The sequence below is a fragment of the Puma concolor genome, chromosome C2, assembly GCF_028749965.1.
Source record: "Puma concolor isolate L17-30 chromosome C2, mPumCon1.1.hap2, whole genome shotgun sequence".
In the NCBI taxonomy this organism is placed as follows: domain Eukaryota; kingdom Metazoa; phylum Chordata; class Mammalia; order Carnivora; family Felidae; genus Puma; species Puma concolor.
In genome coordinates this window covers 89010626-89032155 of record NC_141675.1, presented here as the reverse complement: position 1 = coordinate 89032155, position 21530 = coordinate 89010626, and the positions used below count along the sequence as shown (strand labels likewise).

The following is a 21530-nucleotide window of genomic DNA, read 5'->3' as shown; positions in this document are numbered from 1 at the left end:
CTTACACACTGTTAAAAAATCAGGAAGTTCAATCTATTAATCTTTATATACAAAGCTGGCTCTAGCATATCATGGAGTCCAAAAATAGACAAAATATATAAATAATGATTACCTAAATCACAAATGCAAAAACAAGTAGCCATCAAAATTAGGTCATATTATAATATGACCTTATTAAAAAATCCTTCTTCACTATATGAGGGAAAACAGAATGTGAAAAGTTAACTATAAAGATATAAACATACCGCTCAAAGTTCAGATACTTCTTAGGAATACCAAAATGTCACCTATAGTCAACTATTACTGTACTGAAGAGGAAAAAGAGCAGACAATTACTACTAGTATTTACTAGGTCACTTATTTACCAATCCATCATTTACCCATCAAGTATTTATTAAGGGTCTAAAATGCCTACTATCCCAGGCATGGAGTTTACATTGTAGTACAGGTATCCCACATTTCCCTGATGAGTAACTGGTTAATTTTCTTGAAATTGTAATATTAATATGAATGAGCAGCAAGCGCAGAAGAGACATGGAAAAAGAAAAGTTTGTTTTTAGAAAAAAAGATAAGGTGAAAAAAGTGGAAAAATTGAAACCAATCGCCCACCACCTCCATGCAGACATGCATCCCATTCTCCCGATACAACATTCCAACTTTACGAAGCCACGGGAAATTTTTATGTCTGCTTTGTAATCCAGCTAGGTTCCTGCCCATAAGATTAACCAACAGTTTGGAATCAATAGGTTAGGGACCACCACCTTAATATATTCTCTTACTTTTGCAGGAGAACGTTGTTTCCGTTTCTTCTTTTTCTGTAAGTCTACTGGCTCTCTGATTTGCTTTTTGTCTCTCATCAGTTGCTCAGACACATCAGTAAAAGTAATTTCCTGCTTTACACTTATCTGTTAAAAAAAAAAAAAGAGTCAATTTTACAAATAAACAAAAAGTCCACTGTGACAAAGCCACTGCACGGTTAATCCTTTACTAAGCCTACATATAGGTGCTTCCAAAATGATTGTGTGTGTGTGTGTGTGTGTGTGTGTGTGTGTAAGTAAATAATGTGTTGAAGAGTTCATTAACAGGCAATACAGTACTAAGAATCAAGAGTATACAAACTGAGAAAGAAACCAAGATTTTACAAAAATCTATCTGGAAGAGAATATTAAAGACATTCTGGGAAAAGATTATCAGACCACAGAATAAAGCAGAAGTCAGGACACACTAACATCAATTTCATTCCCATATTTAAGGAAACTGATGAAATTAATTAAAAGCACAAAAAGGGGCCTAATTCGAAAATTCAGTAAAATACTGGAGGATGAAGGGAGTGTTTAGACTTCACAGGAGGCTTTCTCTTGATATACAAAATATGAAAACAACACAAAAATCCTAAAAGATAATCCACATCAGGGGCACCCGGGTGGCTCAGCTGGTTAAGTAACCGACTTCAGCTCAGGTCATGATCTCGCAGCTCGTGAGTTCGAGCCCCGCATCGGGCTCTGTGCTGACAGCTCAGAGCCTAGAGCCTGGAGCCTGCTCCAGATTCTGCGTCTCCCTCTCTCTCTGCCCCTCCACTGCTCACGCTCTGTGTCTCCCTGTCTCTCAACAATAAATAAACGTTAAAAAAAAAAAAAAATTAAAAAAAAAAAAAGATAATCCACATCAAAAGAAAGGTCAAAAAATGAAAATTTAATTATCTGTAAACTCAACAATGACAGTATCTTAGCTTAGCCTGTATTTTCCTGACCTGTACATTAAATCATCACCAAATAAGGATGTTTATAGAACTGCATATAACTTTAGGTCACTGCTATGTATAAGACAGGATACTAATTACACAACAAATAAATGCTACAAGAAACATTAAGATGTCAACATTATTCCATCTTCAGCTCTGTTTTCACAGATATGAAAAGAGGTGCTTGTTCTAAAACAAAAACGCACCAAGGTTCTTAGATCAATAATGGTAATGTCAATTCTCATCACAACTGATGATCCTCAGTCATCCATTCTTTAGTACTACATTTTCAATCTATCCTTGAAATGAAAACAGAATCTTAAAACTAAAAACCGCTCAACAGCCTCTGAAATATATTACACATCCTGACCTTTCCACCATGTAAGAACACAAGAAGTGTCCTTACAATAAATGTACAACCATTACAACAAATTGTACAACCATTACAACAAATGTACAACCATAAATGTCCAATAAATGTACAACTTGGAAGAGGGCCCCTACCCTACCAGGCTAGCACCCTGATCCTGGACTTACAGCCTCCATAATCAGGAGAAATAAACTTCTGTTCTTTATAAGGTAAAGTAAAACAACAACTCCTTAATAATAATCCAGGAAATTCAATGTACTAGTGGTTACATTTTTCAAAAAATACACTAAAAAAATGGTACACAAGATTATAAACATCTTACAGAGTCAGTGGAAAGTTGGAAAATATAGCTATGTAGAAAGGGTTCATGAGGAAAATGCAACATAAGCTAGGGTTCAGGCTGACAAAATAAGGAATTGGAAGCTTTCATAAATTCCTGAAGTGCAGGCAGTATGAGAATCATAAATCAAGGAGAAGCTTGGCACAAAAACAGGAGGTTAATGATTAGTTAATAATTCTTTCTATCAGGTTATAGAATAATAGTAGTGAACATTCTTAGGGCTTATTTTGGTATCATTATTTGGAACATAAAATAAAATGGTAAAATCACCACCAACAAGTCTTTGGAATACAAACATGTTCCCACCACTGAAGTGATGTGTACTGAATATAACTAACGACTTGGGTTCGGTGTGAGATAGAAGAATGATTACAGACTATGTAACCAGTTGCTGAATGGCTCTGTCCCATTTTGCAGGGGCACGAAAAAGTAGTTCCAACATTTCTGTCAGTTTCTACACTGCAAAGAAACCATGAAAATGTAGCATGCAGCACTAAGAAACAGGAATCCTTTTTAGCCAAAGTGCCAAGTAGAGTAGAAGACAAATTCACAAATAAATCCTGTAATTACCAGATATTCACAAACCAAAGAGTGAAAAAGATTAATAAATGTATCTAAGCCTTTCAGTTATTTCCACATATATAGAAAATGGTATTTGTACTAGCATTTTTTTTATTATAAGGAACAGTTTTAATATACGAAAGCAGACTCAAACCTAGAAGTATCAATGGATCAAAACATTGTGAATGTCAGGCACACAGGAAATTACATTTTTAGAGTGCACCAACAGGCTTATTACTCATTAATGGAATAAAGTAATCTCCTCTATATATAACATAATAACACACTAAAGTATACTGATCCAGCCTAAGGTGCTGAGAAAAGATGGAGGTAAGCTAAGAGTCAGTTGCAAAAAAATCTGAGAAAAGTTAAGTCTTCTTTGTAAGACAACCATAATCAATAAAAACATGAAACTTTCTTAAGCAAGACAAAAGAGACAATAATCATCCCTAAGTTGTCTATTCTTTCCTTGAGAACTGTCTTTACAAGAAAATCAAACTTTTAGTGTTATTTTTCATCTAAAATAAACCAAAGTATAATTAATCAAAGCAAGCATCAGCAAATACATGATATATAAAGAGAATGGTTTGCTGGATTTTTCAGATATACTCATTAAAGCATCAAGAAAATCAACAAACTGAGAAATATGTCAGATAAAAAAACAAAATAAAAACTCTGGTTTCTTCCTCGTCACTTAAGCTTTACCATTCTACCTTGTCCCATGTACAACTTCATACCTGCATTTGAGACCTGAATTTCAATGCTGTCCTCACTACCAATCCAGAAATAGCATCAAACCATCAATCAGCCTAACTATCCTTCTTTCAAAAGATAGGACTAAATCCAGGCATTTCTCTACCTAAACTTGAAGCCCTCTCTAGGCCTCCCACTCTGAGACTCAGGACTACCCTATCTACTTCCATACTCCTCTAACTTCTTCCACAACACCCTTAGAAGAGGTAGAGTCCTGTAGTGTCATGCTTCCAACCCCTTGCCACAGCTCAAAGCTGGTTCTTTATTACTACTTCTAAAATGTATCCCTTAATTACCTTGTTTTCCTCATCTTTTGATCTTTCTCATTTCATTCTAACCTTAAATATAAAGAGGTCTCTGTACACTGAAAAAATCCTTCCTTTGATTCCCATGATCACTAGTAACTCAACACCAGAATCCAGAACCACTCTTTTTCAAAACTTATTTCATTCCTGGCCCAAAAATAAACAAATGATCCTACTTACATATTTAACTATTTCATGCTCTTGTATCTTATCTTGATATCTGCAAGTAAGATATTCTTCTTCGGTATTTCTCGTAATAGCTTTACTTACTCATGCAACAGCTATTAAGTGCTTGTTGTGTGCTAAACTCAGTCTAAAATAATACAACAAAAGCTTTAAATGTACTAAAATTCTAATGTGTACATAACATAATTCTAGATATTGAGAATATATTCTAAGCATAAGGTCTCCTTCTCCATTTTTTACTCCTTAAAAATGTACATGGGGAGTTTTGATGCATTATAAAAAAATAAAAAATAAAAAAACAACCTAGCAATTCAAGACAGCACATGTCAGGCTCAACCTAAATGAATGGTACAGGGAATAAAGGCAGGAATCAAAGGGAAAACTTAATGAGATTGGAAATAACTGCAAAAGGCTTCATGGATGAAATGAAAGACTTAATCAGAGTTGCAGGTTTATCTATGTATCCCCCTTTTATTTTTTTTCCTTCCAAACCTGCTACCCTTCCCAACTTCTTTCTTCCAGACTCAATAATGCTAATAAGTTAATATGACAAATGTGAAATTTACTAAAATAATGTTACCAGACAGAGTATACAATGAGCAAATATTTCATTTGGTTGCCTATTTTAGTCTACCTAATACCCACAGCTCCCAGGAAAGAAGGTGAGTCCCTTACTATCATTTTGGACTCTTCCTTCTCCTTATTCTCCGTATCTTACCATCCTTATTCAGCAACATCCATTTCACTCTAATTAACTTTATCAAATTTGCTGCTTTAGGATATTATCATCTCCCCCATATAGTCTCCCATGAAAAAATTAATATAAAACTGTTTTCTTGTCATATCCCTAGTGAGGAATCAATAATAGCCCCTTGTTGCCGGTGGTATCAACTATAATCTCCCCAGCTCAGCTTTCTAGATTCTAGATGATCTACTTTACAGAAAAGATGTAGGTCATTTGGCAGAAGTATCTGTCCTTACCACTCCTCCTCTCCATTTCTGGAGCCATATGTTCAATTTTCAATTTCCTCTCTACTCTGTGCTGACTCTGTTCCTATCCATCTCCAAGGCTCTACTGCTTCACTGCCTCTCTAAAATAATTTTCCTTATTCCACCAGCTGCGTTTTCTCTGCCTAAAAGCACACTTATAGTTCCCCTATAAAGTCATTTCTTGTAAACCAAAATTTTTCTAACAATTTCCTTCTTCTTATGGACAAATTTTTACAAAGAATAATCTGTGATAAGAATATTGACAAAATAGGGGCACCTGGGTGGCTCAGTCAGTTAAGCATCCGACTCTTGGTTTCAGCTCAGGTCATGATCTTGTGGTTCATGGGTTCAAGCCCTGCATCAGGTTCCACGCTGGCAGTGTGGAGCCTGCTTGGGATTCGCTCTCTGCCCCTCACCCACTCATGTGCTCTCTCGCTCAAAAATAAATAAACTTAAAAAAAAGAAAGAATATAGGCAAAATAACTGCTCCAAAATTTAGAGAGATGATTATTCTGAGAGTAAAAGTAGTACATATCCATATAAAAAGGATGTGTTTATCACTAGAAGGGAACTGTTCCAAAGTATTGCCTAGGAAACAAATTAAATCAAGGTGACTACAAATATAACAAGTGTTTGAATGAAGGAGAATGAAATCACAATTAACTACACTGCAAACATACTGCCTAAAGAAAGAATGCTAGCAATATTGAGGGGGAATATTCATGGAGTCCAGAAAAAGAGAAAGTTAAGACCAAGAGTGTTTCTGTGTGTGTGGATGTATATATTGTGTCTATTTCCAGGATAGTTTTGGCAAGAACAGTTCAATGTAACTGGTCAACAGGAGTATTTCTAATTCCAAGCTCACGGAGTCACAGATTAGGTCAAGGAGGAGAAGCGGTGCACTGAAGGAATAGGCCTTTGTGTGAGTCATGAACTCTTAACTCTCCCTTCTGCCTGACCCACGATTGCATTCAAAACTTTGAAAGGAGCTACATTTGCCAGGGTTTTGAGGAAGTCCACAGTTATCTTCTGGTTTTGAAAGGTTCAGGGATCCAGTTTACAGCAAACACTGTAGTCTGTTTCTCTGTATTTCTTACTGTAAATCTGTATTTTGGCTGGTAAACTAGCAACTTATAAATTAGAGATAACTATAAGATGAAGTAGATGAAGTGCTCCAATCAAGCTATCTTACCTGAAACAGTGCTGACCCACCCCCATCCTACCTGGACATTCCTTTCTTTCAACTACCATAACATCATGATTTAAGTTCTCTCCTGTTCTTCATGGAAGTTCTTCCGAATCCATCCTTCCAGTATATATGTACCTTCATTTTGTAAGAATTTCAGTAAATCTTTACCAATGATTTTCAAAGTGTGGTCCAGGGACTCCTGAAGGTCCTTGACACCCTTTCAGGTGGTCATGAGATCAAAAATACTCTCATAATAATACTTTTTTTTTTGCTTTCCTGAATACAGAGTGCCATTTTCCAGAAGCTAACATGTGATGTCACTACAGACTGAATGTATTAGCAAATATGAGAATCCAGTTACGTTACAATAAGCCAGATAATATACAGATTTATCTAACTGTAAAACAAATTCTAATTTCACAGAACTAGAACATGTAATTCTAAAATGTATACAGAACCACAAAAGACCCTGACTATGAAAAGCAACATTGGGAAAGAAGAACAACGCTAGGGATATCACCATCCCAGATTTCAAGATATACTACAAAGCTGTAGTAATCAAAACAGTATGGTGCTGGCACAAAAACAGACACATAAATCCATGGAAGAGAATAGAGCCCAGAAATAAACCCACACTCATATAGTCAATTAATCTAGGAGACAAGAATATACAATGGAGGAGATACGGTCTCTTTAACAAATGGTGCTGGGAAAACTGGACAGCTACATGCAAAAGAATGAAACTGGACCACTTTCTTACACCATACACAAAAATAAACTCAAAAGGGATGAAAGACCTAAAAGTGAGGTGTGAAACTGTAAAACTCATACAAGAAAGGCAGTAACCTTTGTGACATCAGTTGGCCAAAGGAACATTTTTCTAGACATGTCTCCTCAGGCAAGGAAGATAAAAGCAAAAATAAACTATTAGGATTACACCAAAAGAAATTATCTTTTACACAACAAAAGAAATTATCAACAAAATAAAAGGCAATCTATGGAATGGGAGAAGACATCTACAAAAGATCTTTCTGATAAGGGATTAATATCCAAAGTATATAAAGAACTTCTACAACTCAAAACCATAAAAACAAGAACAAAAAATAAATAATTAGAAAGTGGGCAGAGGATCTGAATAAACATTTTTCCAATTAAGACATACAGATGGCCAACAGACACAAAAAGATGCTCACTCATCATCAGGGAAATACAAATCATAATCACCAGGAAATATCACCTCCATCTGTCAGACTGGATAGAATCAAAAAGATACAAAATAACAAGTGCTGGTGAGGATGTGGAGAGAAAAAAAACTCCTGTGTACTGTTGGTCAAATATGAATTGGTGTGGCCACTGTGGAAGAGTATGGAGGTTCCTCAAAAAATTAAAAACTAAAAAAAAAAAAGACAAAAAAAAAAAACCCCTGAAATACCTTACAATCCAGTAATTCTACTACTGGCTATTTACCCAAAGAAAGCAAAAACACTAACTTGAAAAGATATATGCACCCCTATGTTTACCGCAGCATTATTTACAGTAGCCAACATACAGAAGTAACCATACATAAATGGATAAAGAAGATGTGCTACACGCATAGACAATGGAGTATTACTCAGCCATAAAAAAGAATAAGATTGTACCATTTGCAACAACATGGATAGACCTACAGAGTACTATGCTAACTGAAATATATCAAAGAAAAATATCACGATTCCATTTCTATGTGAAATCTAAACAACAAATGTACAAACAAACCCAAAAAAGCAGAAACAGATCCATAAATCAGAGACAAAAATGGTGACTGACAACAGGAAGAGAGGTGGGGGACTGGGCAAAATAGGTGATGGCGAGTGGGAGGTACAGGCTCCAGTTATGAAATAAGTAACAGGGATAAAGGGTACAGCATAGGGAATATAGTCAGTGGTGTTATAATAGCATTGTATGGTGACAGATGACAGCTACACTTGTGGTAAGCATAATGTAACATACAGAGTTAAGAATCACTATGTTATACACCTGAAATTAATGTGACATTGTGTGCCAACTACACTTCAAAAAAACAATTAAAAAAGAAAGACAGCCTCTGTTTAGGAGACAGAAAAAATACTGCAATTGATGGGGAACAGTTAGCTAATGATCTGCCCATATAATTTTGTAAAACTATGTTCTACATTAACTTTGTAACTCGATTTTTTATAAATAAATAAAATTTTATTTCTCAGTTTTAATTTCTAAAATGGCAAAATATGATATAAGTAACCAAATAAACAAGAGTTACTGGGAGCACTCAAAAATTTTTTAAGAGTAAGGTCATGGGGTGCCTGGGTGGCTCAGTTGGTTAAATGTCCAACTTCAGCTCAAGTCATGATCTCACAGTTCATGGGTTCGAGCCCATGTCGGGCTCTATGCTGATAATGCAGAGCCTGGAGCATGCTTCAGATTCTGTATCTCCCTCTCTCTCTCTCTGCCCCTCCCCTGCTCACACTGTTTCTTTCTCGCTCAAAAAGTAAATAAACATTAAAAAAAATAATTTTCTAAAAGAGTAAAAGGGTCATAAGATCAGAAGTTTTGAGAGCTGCTGACCTAGATACATCTTAACTACAGTTTGCATTCCCTTCCTCTTCTCCATTCAATCTCTTGTAATACAGATGCCTGGACTTCACTAACAAAGAAATTAGTATAGATGTGTGTACATGTGTGGGTTGGTAGACATACATGTATTTCCTAGTTCTGTCCGTTGAGATTACCAAGGGGCAATGGTGTTTAACACACCTAGCACCCAGAACTTCGTTTCTAAATGCCATTATCCAAATAAAAGCAACTGGGGCTCAGTGGAAAAGTGACTAATTTCAGAGGTGGGCCAGGGAAAAATATAAGATGACCCTGTAACATCTTGTGGTACCACAAACTAAAGAGCCAGAAAAAGGAACAGCACATGTCAAAAGGACATAAGAACCAGTCTGGAGGAGCTCTTAATGGACAAATCTGGAACAACTTGAGCAACGAAATCAATAATGCCAGCACTAGCATTCCCTTTGTTAATTACAAAGGGAAAAGTAGTGACCTTACAATGGGGAAAACTGGAAGATACCACCTTAAATAAGAATTAAGATTTGTATCACCAGTAATAAGATATAGCCACATTGTGTACCGACATCACTTCTGTGGGGTTGTCAAAAATTCAACACTTCGATCTAATCATAAGAAAACATCAAACTCAAACTGAGAGACGTTCTACAAAATAACTGACCAATAACGAATCAAGTGTCAAGGTCCTAGAAGACAAGACTGACAATTGCCACAGAATGGAGGAGACTTAAGAAGATGCAAAAACTAAATGCAGTGTAGGATCTTGAATTGAATCCTCAAAAGGAAAAAAAGGACATTAGGGGATAAATAAATGAAATTCTGTACTTTTACCAAATGTTGGTCTTCCTGGTCTTGATAACTGCATTAGGGTTTATATGAACTCTACATTATTTCTACAACCTTTTTATAAATGTAAAATTATTACAAAATAAAAAGTTAAGAACACTAAATATAAAAATACTTAGCAACCCAAACTTACCATAGTGTATACATTAAATATGTGAAGATCTTCTGTATATCAATTATACCTCAATAATGCTGGTTTAAAAAAGTTAGCATTTATACGGTCATCTATATATTTGTGACTCCTCCTCAGCATGATAAACAAAGATTTATCTACCATCTACTGTGTACCAGGCACTGTCCTAGGTGCTAAGGATACAATGGTAGCAGGGTTGGGGGAGGCAGCACATGATCTAGCCTGTACAGTCTACTGCAGTTAATCTGACAGTAACACGATTTTTATCCCATGTTCAAAATAAGAAAACTAAGGCCCAGGATGGTTACTTATCTAAAATCCTCTTTAAAAAAAAATTTTTTTTAAATGTTTATTTATTTTTGAGAAAGACAGAAACAGAATGCGAGTGGGTTAGGGGCAGAGAGAGAGGGAGACACAGAAGCAGAAACAGGCTCCAGGCTCTGAGCTGTCAGCACAGAGCGAGACACGGGGCTTGAACTCACGAGCTGTGAGATCATGACCTGAGCTGAAGTCAGACGCTCAACCGACTGAGCCACCCAGGGGCCCCTAAAATCCTCTTAAGTAAGAGGAGAAATCAAAATTTAAACCCAAGTCTTCCAAATCTAGCAACTGAAATTCTAACTGCAGTGATCTGTGAATTAATTATTACCTTCATGTTACAAATAAGAAAACTAAAACTTCAGGGAGGTGTCTTACCCAAGCTATGTTATATTTCAAACACTAGGACTTAAACCAAGATCTTGTATCTTTTAGCTCACTGTTATTTCCATAACTATTAACAGCTTCTTAATAAATGTGAATTATTAAAACTTCTTTTAAAATAATTTTTTTTAAATTTTTTTTTCAACGTTTATTTATTTTTGGGACAGAGAGAGACAGAGCATGAACGGGCGAGGGGCAGAGAGAGAGGGAGACACAGAATCGGAAACAGGCTCCAGGCTCTGAGCCATCAGCCCAGAGCCCGACGCGGGGCTCGAACTCACGGAGCGTGAGATCGTGACCTGGCTGAAGTCGGACGCTTAACCGACTGCGCCACCCAGGCGCCCCTAAAATAATTTTTGCATGAACATTTTATTTCTCCAATTACGAATAACAGTATGCTTGCTACCAGAATATGGAAAAAAATTCTAGTGGTTCTAGAATGTCTACTACAAAAGGGAAAGAAAATAACTGAACAAATAACAAAGTGGACAAAACATCAATATTTAGGTGAAGAATAAGACTTGAGTTTCAATCCCACCTCTTCCAATTACAATCTGGCTGAACTCGGCTTCCAGAAATAGTATGGAAAAACAAGAAAAGCTTAGGTGGGGTGTTAAAGGAAATAAAACCTAATTCCAAAAAGTATTACCAGCAGTGTGAGACCAAACTAAAATTTAATCACTTACAACTTTCTTCACGCATAAAATGGAGGAAATAATCCTCACAGAATTTCTGCAGAGTTGAAAGAGATTATATATGGAAAGTATTGCCTACGATACATAGCAGTAGATAGTTCTTGATGCCACTCATTATCATAATCATTTCTTCATCTCTTAATCGTGGGAATAACAATATCCAGCTTATACACAACAGAAAATCAAATGAGATTATATAAAGAGCACCTTGAAAACTTTCAAGTTCCAAACAAATATTTATGGTTATTAATTATTATCCTACAATTACAGATGTCTAATTGCTTAGATACAGAGGGTTACCAATTTCTACATAACATCTCCGCTTAGACATCCTATTATCTGCAACTCAATGTTGCTAAAAATAGCTTAATCTTTTCTTTCACATCAGAACCTTCTTCCAAATTCTCCACCTTTCAATATGCTGAAATATCTCAGCCTCCTGTCTGAAGACATGTTTTAATTTACTTCTCCACTGCCAACCTAAGACCAAGTACAGCTGTTTTCTTTTCCTCACATCATATTCAAATCTAGAAATTCTATTTCCCATTTCCTATTCTAGATCATTTATAAAGATATTAAGTTGGAAATCTCATACACTACTAGAAGAAGAATAAACTGGTCAACTCTGTGGACTGCAAATTGGTCAGGATATATCAAGAGCCTTAAGAAATCTATACTGAAGAAATAATTTCACATGGCAACATGTTTACATATAAAAACATTCTTTAAGACAGTAAAAAAAGTGCAAACAGTCTAAATATCCAGTAATAAAGACTGAGATAAATTACACCTATTTGACATTATACAGTTATGAAAAATCTTAGTATTGGATAATATTAATGATATAGTGAAATGTTCGTAGTTTGGTAAATATATAATTATGTAAGCAAATATATTTCACAATTTTATACAAACACACAAATACATATGCAGCAAATTGTATAGAAACACAAATACATACACAGAAAAACAAACAAAAAGGAAACAATAAAATGCTAACACCCAAATGTTAGTAGTGATTACCCTAGAGGAGTGACATTAAAGCAAAATTTTGCTAACTTCTTTATACTTATAGAATTTTTACCTTTTTATCAAATATGTTACTTTATAATCTTAAAGAGATGTTAAGTCCAGTATTAGTATAAATCCTTGGTATTAATCAAAGAGAAATCTGTTGGTCATTATCGTAACATATTAAGTTGCTCTAAGAACTAAAACATTAGGCCAGCAAAGTGAAACTGAAAAATGTCTATGGGTGAGTGGGGAAAAAAAGTCAACAAATAAACCTTGATCCCTATCTCACATCATCAGCAAATATCAACTGCAAATGGATTATTGATCTAAATGGGAGAGAAAACCATAAAGCTTCTAGAAGTTAACAAAGTATCTTTGATATCAGTCAATACCTTTGTGACTTTGAGGAAGGCAAAGAACTCTTAAATAAGATATACAAAACACTAACCAAAAGGAAGACTTCTAAACTGAATGTTAACATTAATTTCTGTTTATCAAAAGAGTAAAATGGCAAATCAGACTGGAAAACACAAGATATACATACAAAGATCAGATAGACAGATAGATAGATTTCCAACAAATAAACTACAAATCTGTAAGAGAAATAATCTAGCCAAAAAATGGACAAAAGATAAGCATGTGCCTTACAAAAAAAATAATATTCAAACTGACAGTTAAGTATAAAACAGTTAAACAGAAAAACTCAATTTTGTTAGTTATCACTGAAACACAACCTAAAATCACATTGCAAAACTACTACTGAACCAAAATGGCTAAAATTAAAAGGACTGACAGTTTCACATACCAAGGATATGGGCAATTACTATAAATTGGCAGAATCACTTAGAAAAACTTTCCCAGTACCTACTAAAGCTGAACATATGCATACCCATCAAATTCAACCCTAACTATATAACCAACAAAAATGACTATGTACATGCACCAAAAGACACATCCAAGAAGAGTCACATCAATACTTTTCATAATAGCCCACATCTTGAAACAATCTAAATGCCTATTACACTAGAATGAATAAATTTTGATATATGTGTACAAATGATGCTTCTACAGAAATAAGAATTAACCACTATTACATGCAATAATGTATGGATATATCTCACAATCTGAACCACAGAAATCAGATACTAGAGAGTATATGATTCTATTTATATTCAGTGCAAAATCAGGTAAAACCAATAGGCCATGCTAAAAGTATTATGGTAGTGGTTATCTTTAGGAATTAGAAAAAGGTTGTGACTAAGAAGGAGAGAGCCTCTGAGAGATCGGGGCAGTGTTATACAAGTATGTTCAGTTTTGAGAGAATTCCTTACAAGTTTTCTGTATAAATGTTGTATTTCAATAAAAAGACATACCACTAGAGAAAGGGTGTTACAAATCTGCAGGTACATAATTGATAAATACAAGGAACATGCTTGTATATATAGGCATCTATGTCTATACCCATATATAAGGATGATCCTTTCATGATTACTTCAAACAAATCTAGAAACAACACAAATATCCATCAGTATTGCCTTAAATAAAGCACACCATTTAATCAGTCATTAAAATAAATAAGCCAGGGGCACCTGGGTGGCTCAGTCGGTAAAGCATCTGACTTCGGTTCAGGTCATGATATTGCGGTTCATGGGTTTGAGTCCCACACAGCTCTGCGCTGACAGCTCAGAGCCTGGAGCCTGCTTTGGATTTGGTGTCTCCCTCTCTCTCTGCCCCTCCCCCTTTTGCACTCTACCTCTCTAAAATAAACAAACACTAAAAAAAATTTTTTTTAATAAAAAATATGCCAGTTTTATATACAATAACAAAATCTCTACAAGATGTGTTTTAAATGAATATAGCAAATTTCAAAATGATACAAATAGTATAATCTATGTAAACCAAAATATATGATATTTTCATAAGAAATACATTTTAAAAACATTATATAGAGATATATACACTCTGCATGTTTGTAAATTAAAAATTTCCAAAATGCTATTAATATTAGTAGTTATCTCTTTGGAAGTAAAGTAAGTAAGTACTGGAAACAACTTTAACTTTTTACTTTGTTCTAAACTATTTTAATCTTTACAATTACTATGTAATCGTTTTATAATAAACAATATCATACCATTATTTTAAAAAAATGATCTGAGACTGATCTAGCTAGGCTGACAATAATAGCTAGCCTTGTCAATAATGATTTTCAATTTGTGTTCTACTGTCCTAAGAGTACAATGCTCATTCAGTACTATTGTCCCACAATTCCGGATCAATTACACATCAAAGATCAGACAGAACTATATTAAAAGTGTTAAGAGACTAGCTATGTTATTAAAGTCATCTAGAAAGAAGTCTACTAACAATTTATGTCCACATAAAGGAAAAACAATAAATTAAATCAAACAACTTTAAGAGTGTAGGAGGATACTGAAAAACAGATCATTCTGTGTTAGGTTCCTGAAATAATCTCCTAGAAGAAATACCTTGATTCATCAGCTTATCAAGTTGAGTTGAAATAACAAACAAGGAGTAATATGACTCATACCAGGGCAAACTATGAAGCAAAATTACTTAACTCTATGTATTCTGCTCAAATATTGATTCCTATCAAATACCACACTAGAATCTATATAGCATGTGAGTAAAGTCTTGTTTAAAAACGAAAACAAAAAAAACCTTGTTGATACATTTTACCATCTCTTCTCCTTAAAATAAGCTCAGTTAATGAATCTATTTCTGAAAAATGATCTCCAAAGGGTATGCTCAAGTAAAAAGTATTTGAATGGGAAAAATAAAAGCACTTCTTAAAACATAGAGCCCTAATAACAGCCAGTGCATTCACCTCAAAGACAAGGACCTCAACAGCCAATGAACATTAACAAAACTATTTCTAAATCCCTCACATGAACTTAAAAGAAATGTAATGGTAATAAGAATTGGCTACAAGTAATAAATGACTCTGTTATATTTATATATATATATAAATTTTTTTAAAAAGCTTACAGTGTAATGGGGATAACAAGTTGGGAGATAGCCAAAAAGAGAAGAAACATATCCTATCCAATGACTATTTAAAAGCAAATAAATACAAAGGCAAACAGAATTATCACCTTCCAGGATGACTGTGAAAGATCTTTTGTTACCAAAAGGCAATCCAATTCTGTAATTAAACCAGAGTACAAAATATGTGGCAAAACTAAAAAGTATCTTAAAATCACTGAAATGGGGAAAATGGGTTTTTTTTTCTTTTTTAATAAAAAAGTTACCCATTACAAGACATATACTCAAAATTACTAGCATATGTTAGGTGTTTACTGACTAGAGCAAGAGGTATATGGGAATATATCTATATAATCCTCCTTAAGTTAATAACAGGATTTAAGAAAATTTAAAGACTCAAAAATCAAACAAAGGTCTTACCAATAGCCAGATACATTTTGAGTTCCTTAGGCCATCAAATAAAATAATCATAAATATAAAATGCATGCAAGTATTCCTACAATTTTCTTCATGCTGCTTTATAGCACAAAAACTCATGGCTAAAATAAAATGCCACACAAATGCTGAAGTATATTTTTTCAGGAGTTATGAATACCTGAAATAACTTTACATTTTATTTTACCATCATATGACTAGACCGTGATTTTTTATAGCTCCTAATTTACAAAATCCTTTTGCTCAAGTGATATAATCCAACAGTTTTCTAGAAACAAATGTGGCATACATGATTATGAATTACAATTTGCTCCATTTTGTCAACACAAATTAAGTCTTTACTCCTCAACATGCTTGCTTGCCATCAAACTGGAAAAATAAAGACCATACAGAGTTATGGTTTCTTAAATCCTACTGAATGAATATAAGAATTAAAAGAATAAACCAAATACTTTTCTTCACATTCCTAAAATAAATTTAGTTTCTGAGTGAAGCAGCTTTCTGACTCAGTGTATCCAATAAAACTTTTTGCAATGATGGAAATGTTCTTTATCTTTGCTGTCCAAAACAGAAGCCACTTAACCACCTGAAATGTGGCTAATGAGACCAATGAAATGAAAAACTAATTTTACTTAATTTTAATTTAATTCATTTCTTTTTTTTTTAATTTTTTAAATGTTTATTTTTGAGAGAGAGAGAGAGAAAGACAAAGTGTGAGTGGGGGAAGTGCAGAGAGAGAGGAGACACAGAATTTGAAGCAGGCTCCAGGCTCTGAGCTGTCAGTACAGAGCCTGACGTGGGGCTTGGACTCACAGACTATGAGATCATAACCTGAGCCAAAGTCAGATGCTTAACCAAATGAGCCACCCAGGTGCCCCTTAATTCAAGTTTCTAATAAATTAGAAAACAAAGTTCTCTAAATGAATAAACTGTAGACATTCAAAAGTTCGCCTGTAGACTGGAGCTGAAAATGTAGGGCCACTGAGGGTGGGTGACTGATACAGAATAGTAAGGTTAAGATAAATTCTGAAAATTAGCAGTTATCACAAATGAAGAACTTTTATTCAACTGTCACAAAACACTTGAGAGTTTACATAGGCTACAGAACCTGAACCGTTATTAACAATCTAAAAGAACTCAAAACTCAACTTTTGTTTTGAATTAAAAAAAATAAATAAAAAGTTAATATGAAATAAAGTTTTTTTATGTCTTCCAAACGAACAAATAAAAGAGAATCATTAATATGCTCAATATGTATTTTTAAAAGTCTTTATTAACACAATCTAAAAAGGATGCAAGGCCTGGTAACTTAAGTTTTCACACTTTTGGGGACCTGAGTCATACTGTTCTAGATCACTGTCCTCTCTTTAATTCAAAAATATATATTCATGATCCCAAGATTTGCCCTTCACCACATGCCATATTAGCAGGAATGCATAAATAAAAAGAAGGAATATGATTTCTCATGTCTGTCGTGTTCTACTATAAAGCAATGTTACACAAATCCTAAATTCTGCCTTTGGTGTATATAGTATGAGACAACTTTTCATTGATTCATTCCCAGCATGGACTCAAATTTATCATTACCTAGTAGGAGTAACAGGACTCAACTACAAATTATCCATACATATGGAATATGTAACAGACATTTAAGAAGTATGAGAAGAATAAGAAGTTACGAAAAGTTCAAGATATGCTGGTAAATGAAAACAGCAGATAAATAAGCAACATCATTCCATGCCTGGTATGCATATGAAAAAAGCATAGGAGTACATATACCAAAATGTTAGGAGTGACTATACCTGGTGGTGGGGATATAATAAGGTATTTACCCTGGAGATATGTACATCTATGTTCACAAAAAAACCTATGCATGAGTGTTCATAGCAGCTTTATTTGTAGTAGCCAAAATGTGGAAAAAGCTACAATGTTCTTCAGTAAATGAATGGTTAAACCGTGGTACATCAACACCATGAAATACTATTCTATAATAAAAAGGAACAAATTATTGATACACACAACTACTCACATGGCTCTCAAAGGCATTCTGTTAATTGAAAAAAAGTCAATCTCAAAAGGTCACATACTGTAGGAGTCCACTAATATAACACATAAAATGACAACGACATAGAGGTAGAAAATAAATTAGGGGTAGGATAGCCAGGGGTTAGGAATGATGGTGTTGGAAGAAGAGGTGTGACTAGGGGTCCCACCAGGGAGGTCTCCTCATGATAGATTCATTCTGTTATCTTGATTTCGATGGTGGTTACACATTATCTACATGTGTGATAAAATATACAACACTGGACATATTATAGTACTGTCAACTGTCTGATTTTGAGACTGTACTATAATTATGTAGAATTTAACCACTAGAGGAAACTGGGTGAATGCTACACAGGACCTCTCTGTACTAGTTTTGTAACTTCCTATGACTCTGTATAATTTCAAAATTAAGTTTCAATAAAAGTAAAAGAATAAATCTTGTCCCTTCCCCTTCCTGCCCCTCCCTATTCACCCGCTTTCCATGAATCATTCACTCCTAAAGCCATACGTTGTAGCATAACAGGGTACGAGATCCCAGACAAGATAAACAGTCATCTGCTGCACAAATCAAGATGTCAGAATGTACGTAGGGTGAGGAGGTTCTTCACATAAGACAGCTCAGGGTGAGTTGTCAGAACCCAAGCAGCAAAAGGAAGGGTCTGTATTATACAGGAAGAGCAGCCTGGAGCAACGTGTCAGAAGCTAAGTGGGTGCGGAAGGTATCAAAGTATGAGTGTGGACCAGAACCATGTACAAGGAGGGCTCCATGTGGTGATGAGGCCCAGGACAAGTTGTCAAAGCACATGCAGGGGAGGGTATGAACTGCAATGGAGTATAGGAGCCTGGGTAGAGGGAAGAGGGCATCTGCACAGGAAGATGGGGTGACAAATGGTTTTACACATGGGGGGTAGGCGAGGTCTAATCAAGTAAGTAAATATATTAATGATAATGGAAGCCAGGTTTCTCACTGTCTAAGAAGGGAGTTATAAAATACAGAAGGGAAGGATGCCTGGTTGGGTCAGTGGACGAGCATGCAAGTCAATCTCAGGGTCATGAGTTTGAGCTCCAAGTTCAGTACAGAGATTACAAAATAAATAAAATAAAATAAAAGTAATGAAGTACAGAAGGGAGAAAACTGAAATATACTCTGCGGTAATGGACCATAATCAGAGGGATTAGTGTGAACTCAGTTTTATAATACTGACAGGCAGATATAGGAGACAGTTATAGATGGAAGTGGGTATATAAACGTATGTAATTATGTATATACATACATTCCCTAGCTCTGTCCACTGAGAGCCCTGGAAGCAGCCAAACCCCAAGAACAATGAGCAACACATTAGGCACCCAGATCTTGCCTTTTAAATGTCATTTTCCACTGAAATGAACTAGGGCTCCTTAGAGAAATGGCTGACTCCAGGGGTGAGGCAGGAAAAATACAAGAAAATATAAGACATCTTGGGGCAGAAAGCAAGGATGTGTTAAAAAGATTGATGGGATATATAAAATGAACACAGAAGCCAGCTTAAAGAGGCTCCAATTGGCCAAATCTTCAACCAAGCATTAAAATAATCATAGTAATAGATTTTAACCCAGTTAATATAATTCCTAAGCCCATGCTGATACAAATAAATAAATGAATAAATTAAAAGATGTAATGAGGAATGAGATTAACATTACAGTGACAAAACCTGCCAGACATCACCTTAATCAACTTATCAAAGTGAACTATCAGAATGGGGCAAATAAAAATCATGTGCCTCCTGTTAGAGTGCAATGAGGGAGAAGACACAGCATCACTTTTTGCAATATTCCTCCCAAAGTTAGTACCTTAAGTACCATTAGAGTAAAAACCAGATAAATCCAAACCGAGAAACATCCTACAAAATATATGGTAATTTTCAAGTATTATGATCACAAAATTTTAAAGTGAGAAACTAGAGGTGCCTGGGTGGCTCAGTCAGTTGACTGTCTGACTCTTGGCTTCAGCTCAGGTCATGATCGCATGGTCATGAGAATGAGCCCTATGTTGGTCTCTGCACTGAGCATGGATCCTGCCTGGGATTCTCTCTCTCCCTCTCTCTCTCTCTGCCCCTATCCTGCCTTCATTCTCTCTCTCTCTCAAAATAAATAAATAAACAAAAACAAATAAAGTGAAGAACCAAGACAAAAGAAAACTAAAGAGACATGTCAAATAATGCAATATATAATTTTTTCAAATTAACTATTGGAAGACAAGTAGAACAGTAAAGAATATGTGCCAAAGACCAATCCAAAATATATAAAGAATTTAAAAGCTCAATACCCCAAAAATAAATAATCCAATTTAAAAATGTGCAGAAGACATGAACAGACATTTCTCCAAAGAAGACATAACAGGTGGTCAACAGACACAGGAAAAGATGTTCATCATCATTTATCATCAGGAAGTGCAAATCAAAACTACAATGAGATACTACCTCACACCTGTCACAATGGCTAAAATCAACAATACATGAAACAGATATTGGCAAGGATGTAGAGAAAAAGGAACACTCATGCACTCTTCGTGGGAATGCAAACTAGTGCAACCACCATGGAAAATAGTATGGAGATTCCTCAAAAAGTTAAAAATAGAACTAACCTATGACCCAACAATCACACTACTGGGGATTTACCCAAAGAATTAAAAAACACTAACTCAAAGGAATACATGCCACCCCCCCATGTTTACAGCATTATTTACAATAACCAAGATATGGAAAGTGTCCATCAATTGATGAATAAAGAAAGATGTGGTATATACATATACAGCAGAATATTATTCAGCCATAAAAAAGAATGAAAGGTTGCCATTTGTAACATCACGGATGGAGCTAGAAAGTATTATGCTAAATGAAATACGCCAGTCAGAAAAAGAAAAACACCGTATGTTTTCACTCATATGGAATTTAAGAAACAAAACAAACAAAGGGGAACTAAAGACAAAGACACACACAAATCAAGAAACAAACTCTTAATTATAAATGGTTACCAGAAGGGAGGGGCAGTAGAAGAATGGGTTAAATAAATGATGGGGATTAAGGAGAGTCGTTATGAGTACTAGGTGATATGCAGAATTGTTTAATCACTATATTGTACAACCGAAACTAATGTAATACTGTATGTGAACTAAACTAAAATTAAAAAAAATTTTTTTAAAGTGTCAAAGACCAAAACTAGTCCAACTTGACCCGACATTTACAAAATAACCCACCCAATAACTTCCAAAATACATTCTTTTCAAGTGAGTATAGACCATTCACTGACTAATCATATATTGAGTGCTAAAAGAGTCTTTCAATGAATTTAAAAGGATTGAAATTATCCACTGCACATTCTCTGACCATAGTAATTAAACGATCAATGACAAAAAAATACCTGGAAAACTTCAAAACATTAGAAGTTAAGCAAAACACTTCTAATTCATGAATCAAAATGAAATCACAAAGGAAGAGAAGTTTATAGCTCAAATGCTTATGTGAAAAATGAAGAAAGGTCTAAAACGGTCATCTAGGCTCCCATTGTAAAAGCTAAGAAAAGGGGCATCTGGGTGGCTCCATCAGGTAAGCATCCGACTTTGGCTCAGGTTATGATCTCACAGTTTGAGAGTT

The 21530-nt window shown here is 34.9% G+C and overlaps 1 protein-coding gene across 5 annotated transcripts in view; it reads right to left on the bottom strand.

Annotated features, from left to right (window-relative positions):
* Window positions 1–21530, bottom strand: part of ZNF148 (zinc finger protein 148) — a 127098-nt gene that overhangs the window by 45583 nt on the left and 59985 nt on the right. For all 5 annotated transcript variants that reach the window (XM_086675170.1, XM_025913001.2, XM_086675168.1 and 2 more), the window contains one exon: window positions 780–905. In XM_086675170.1, the coding sequence (XP_086531296.1) occupies window positions 780–905 (126 nt within the window). The remainder of the gene's footprint in view (window positions 1–779; window positions 906–21530) is intronic.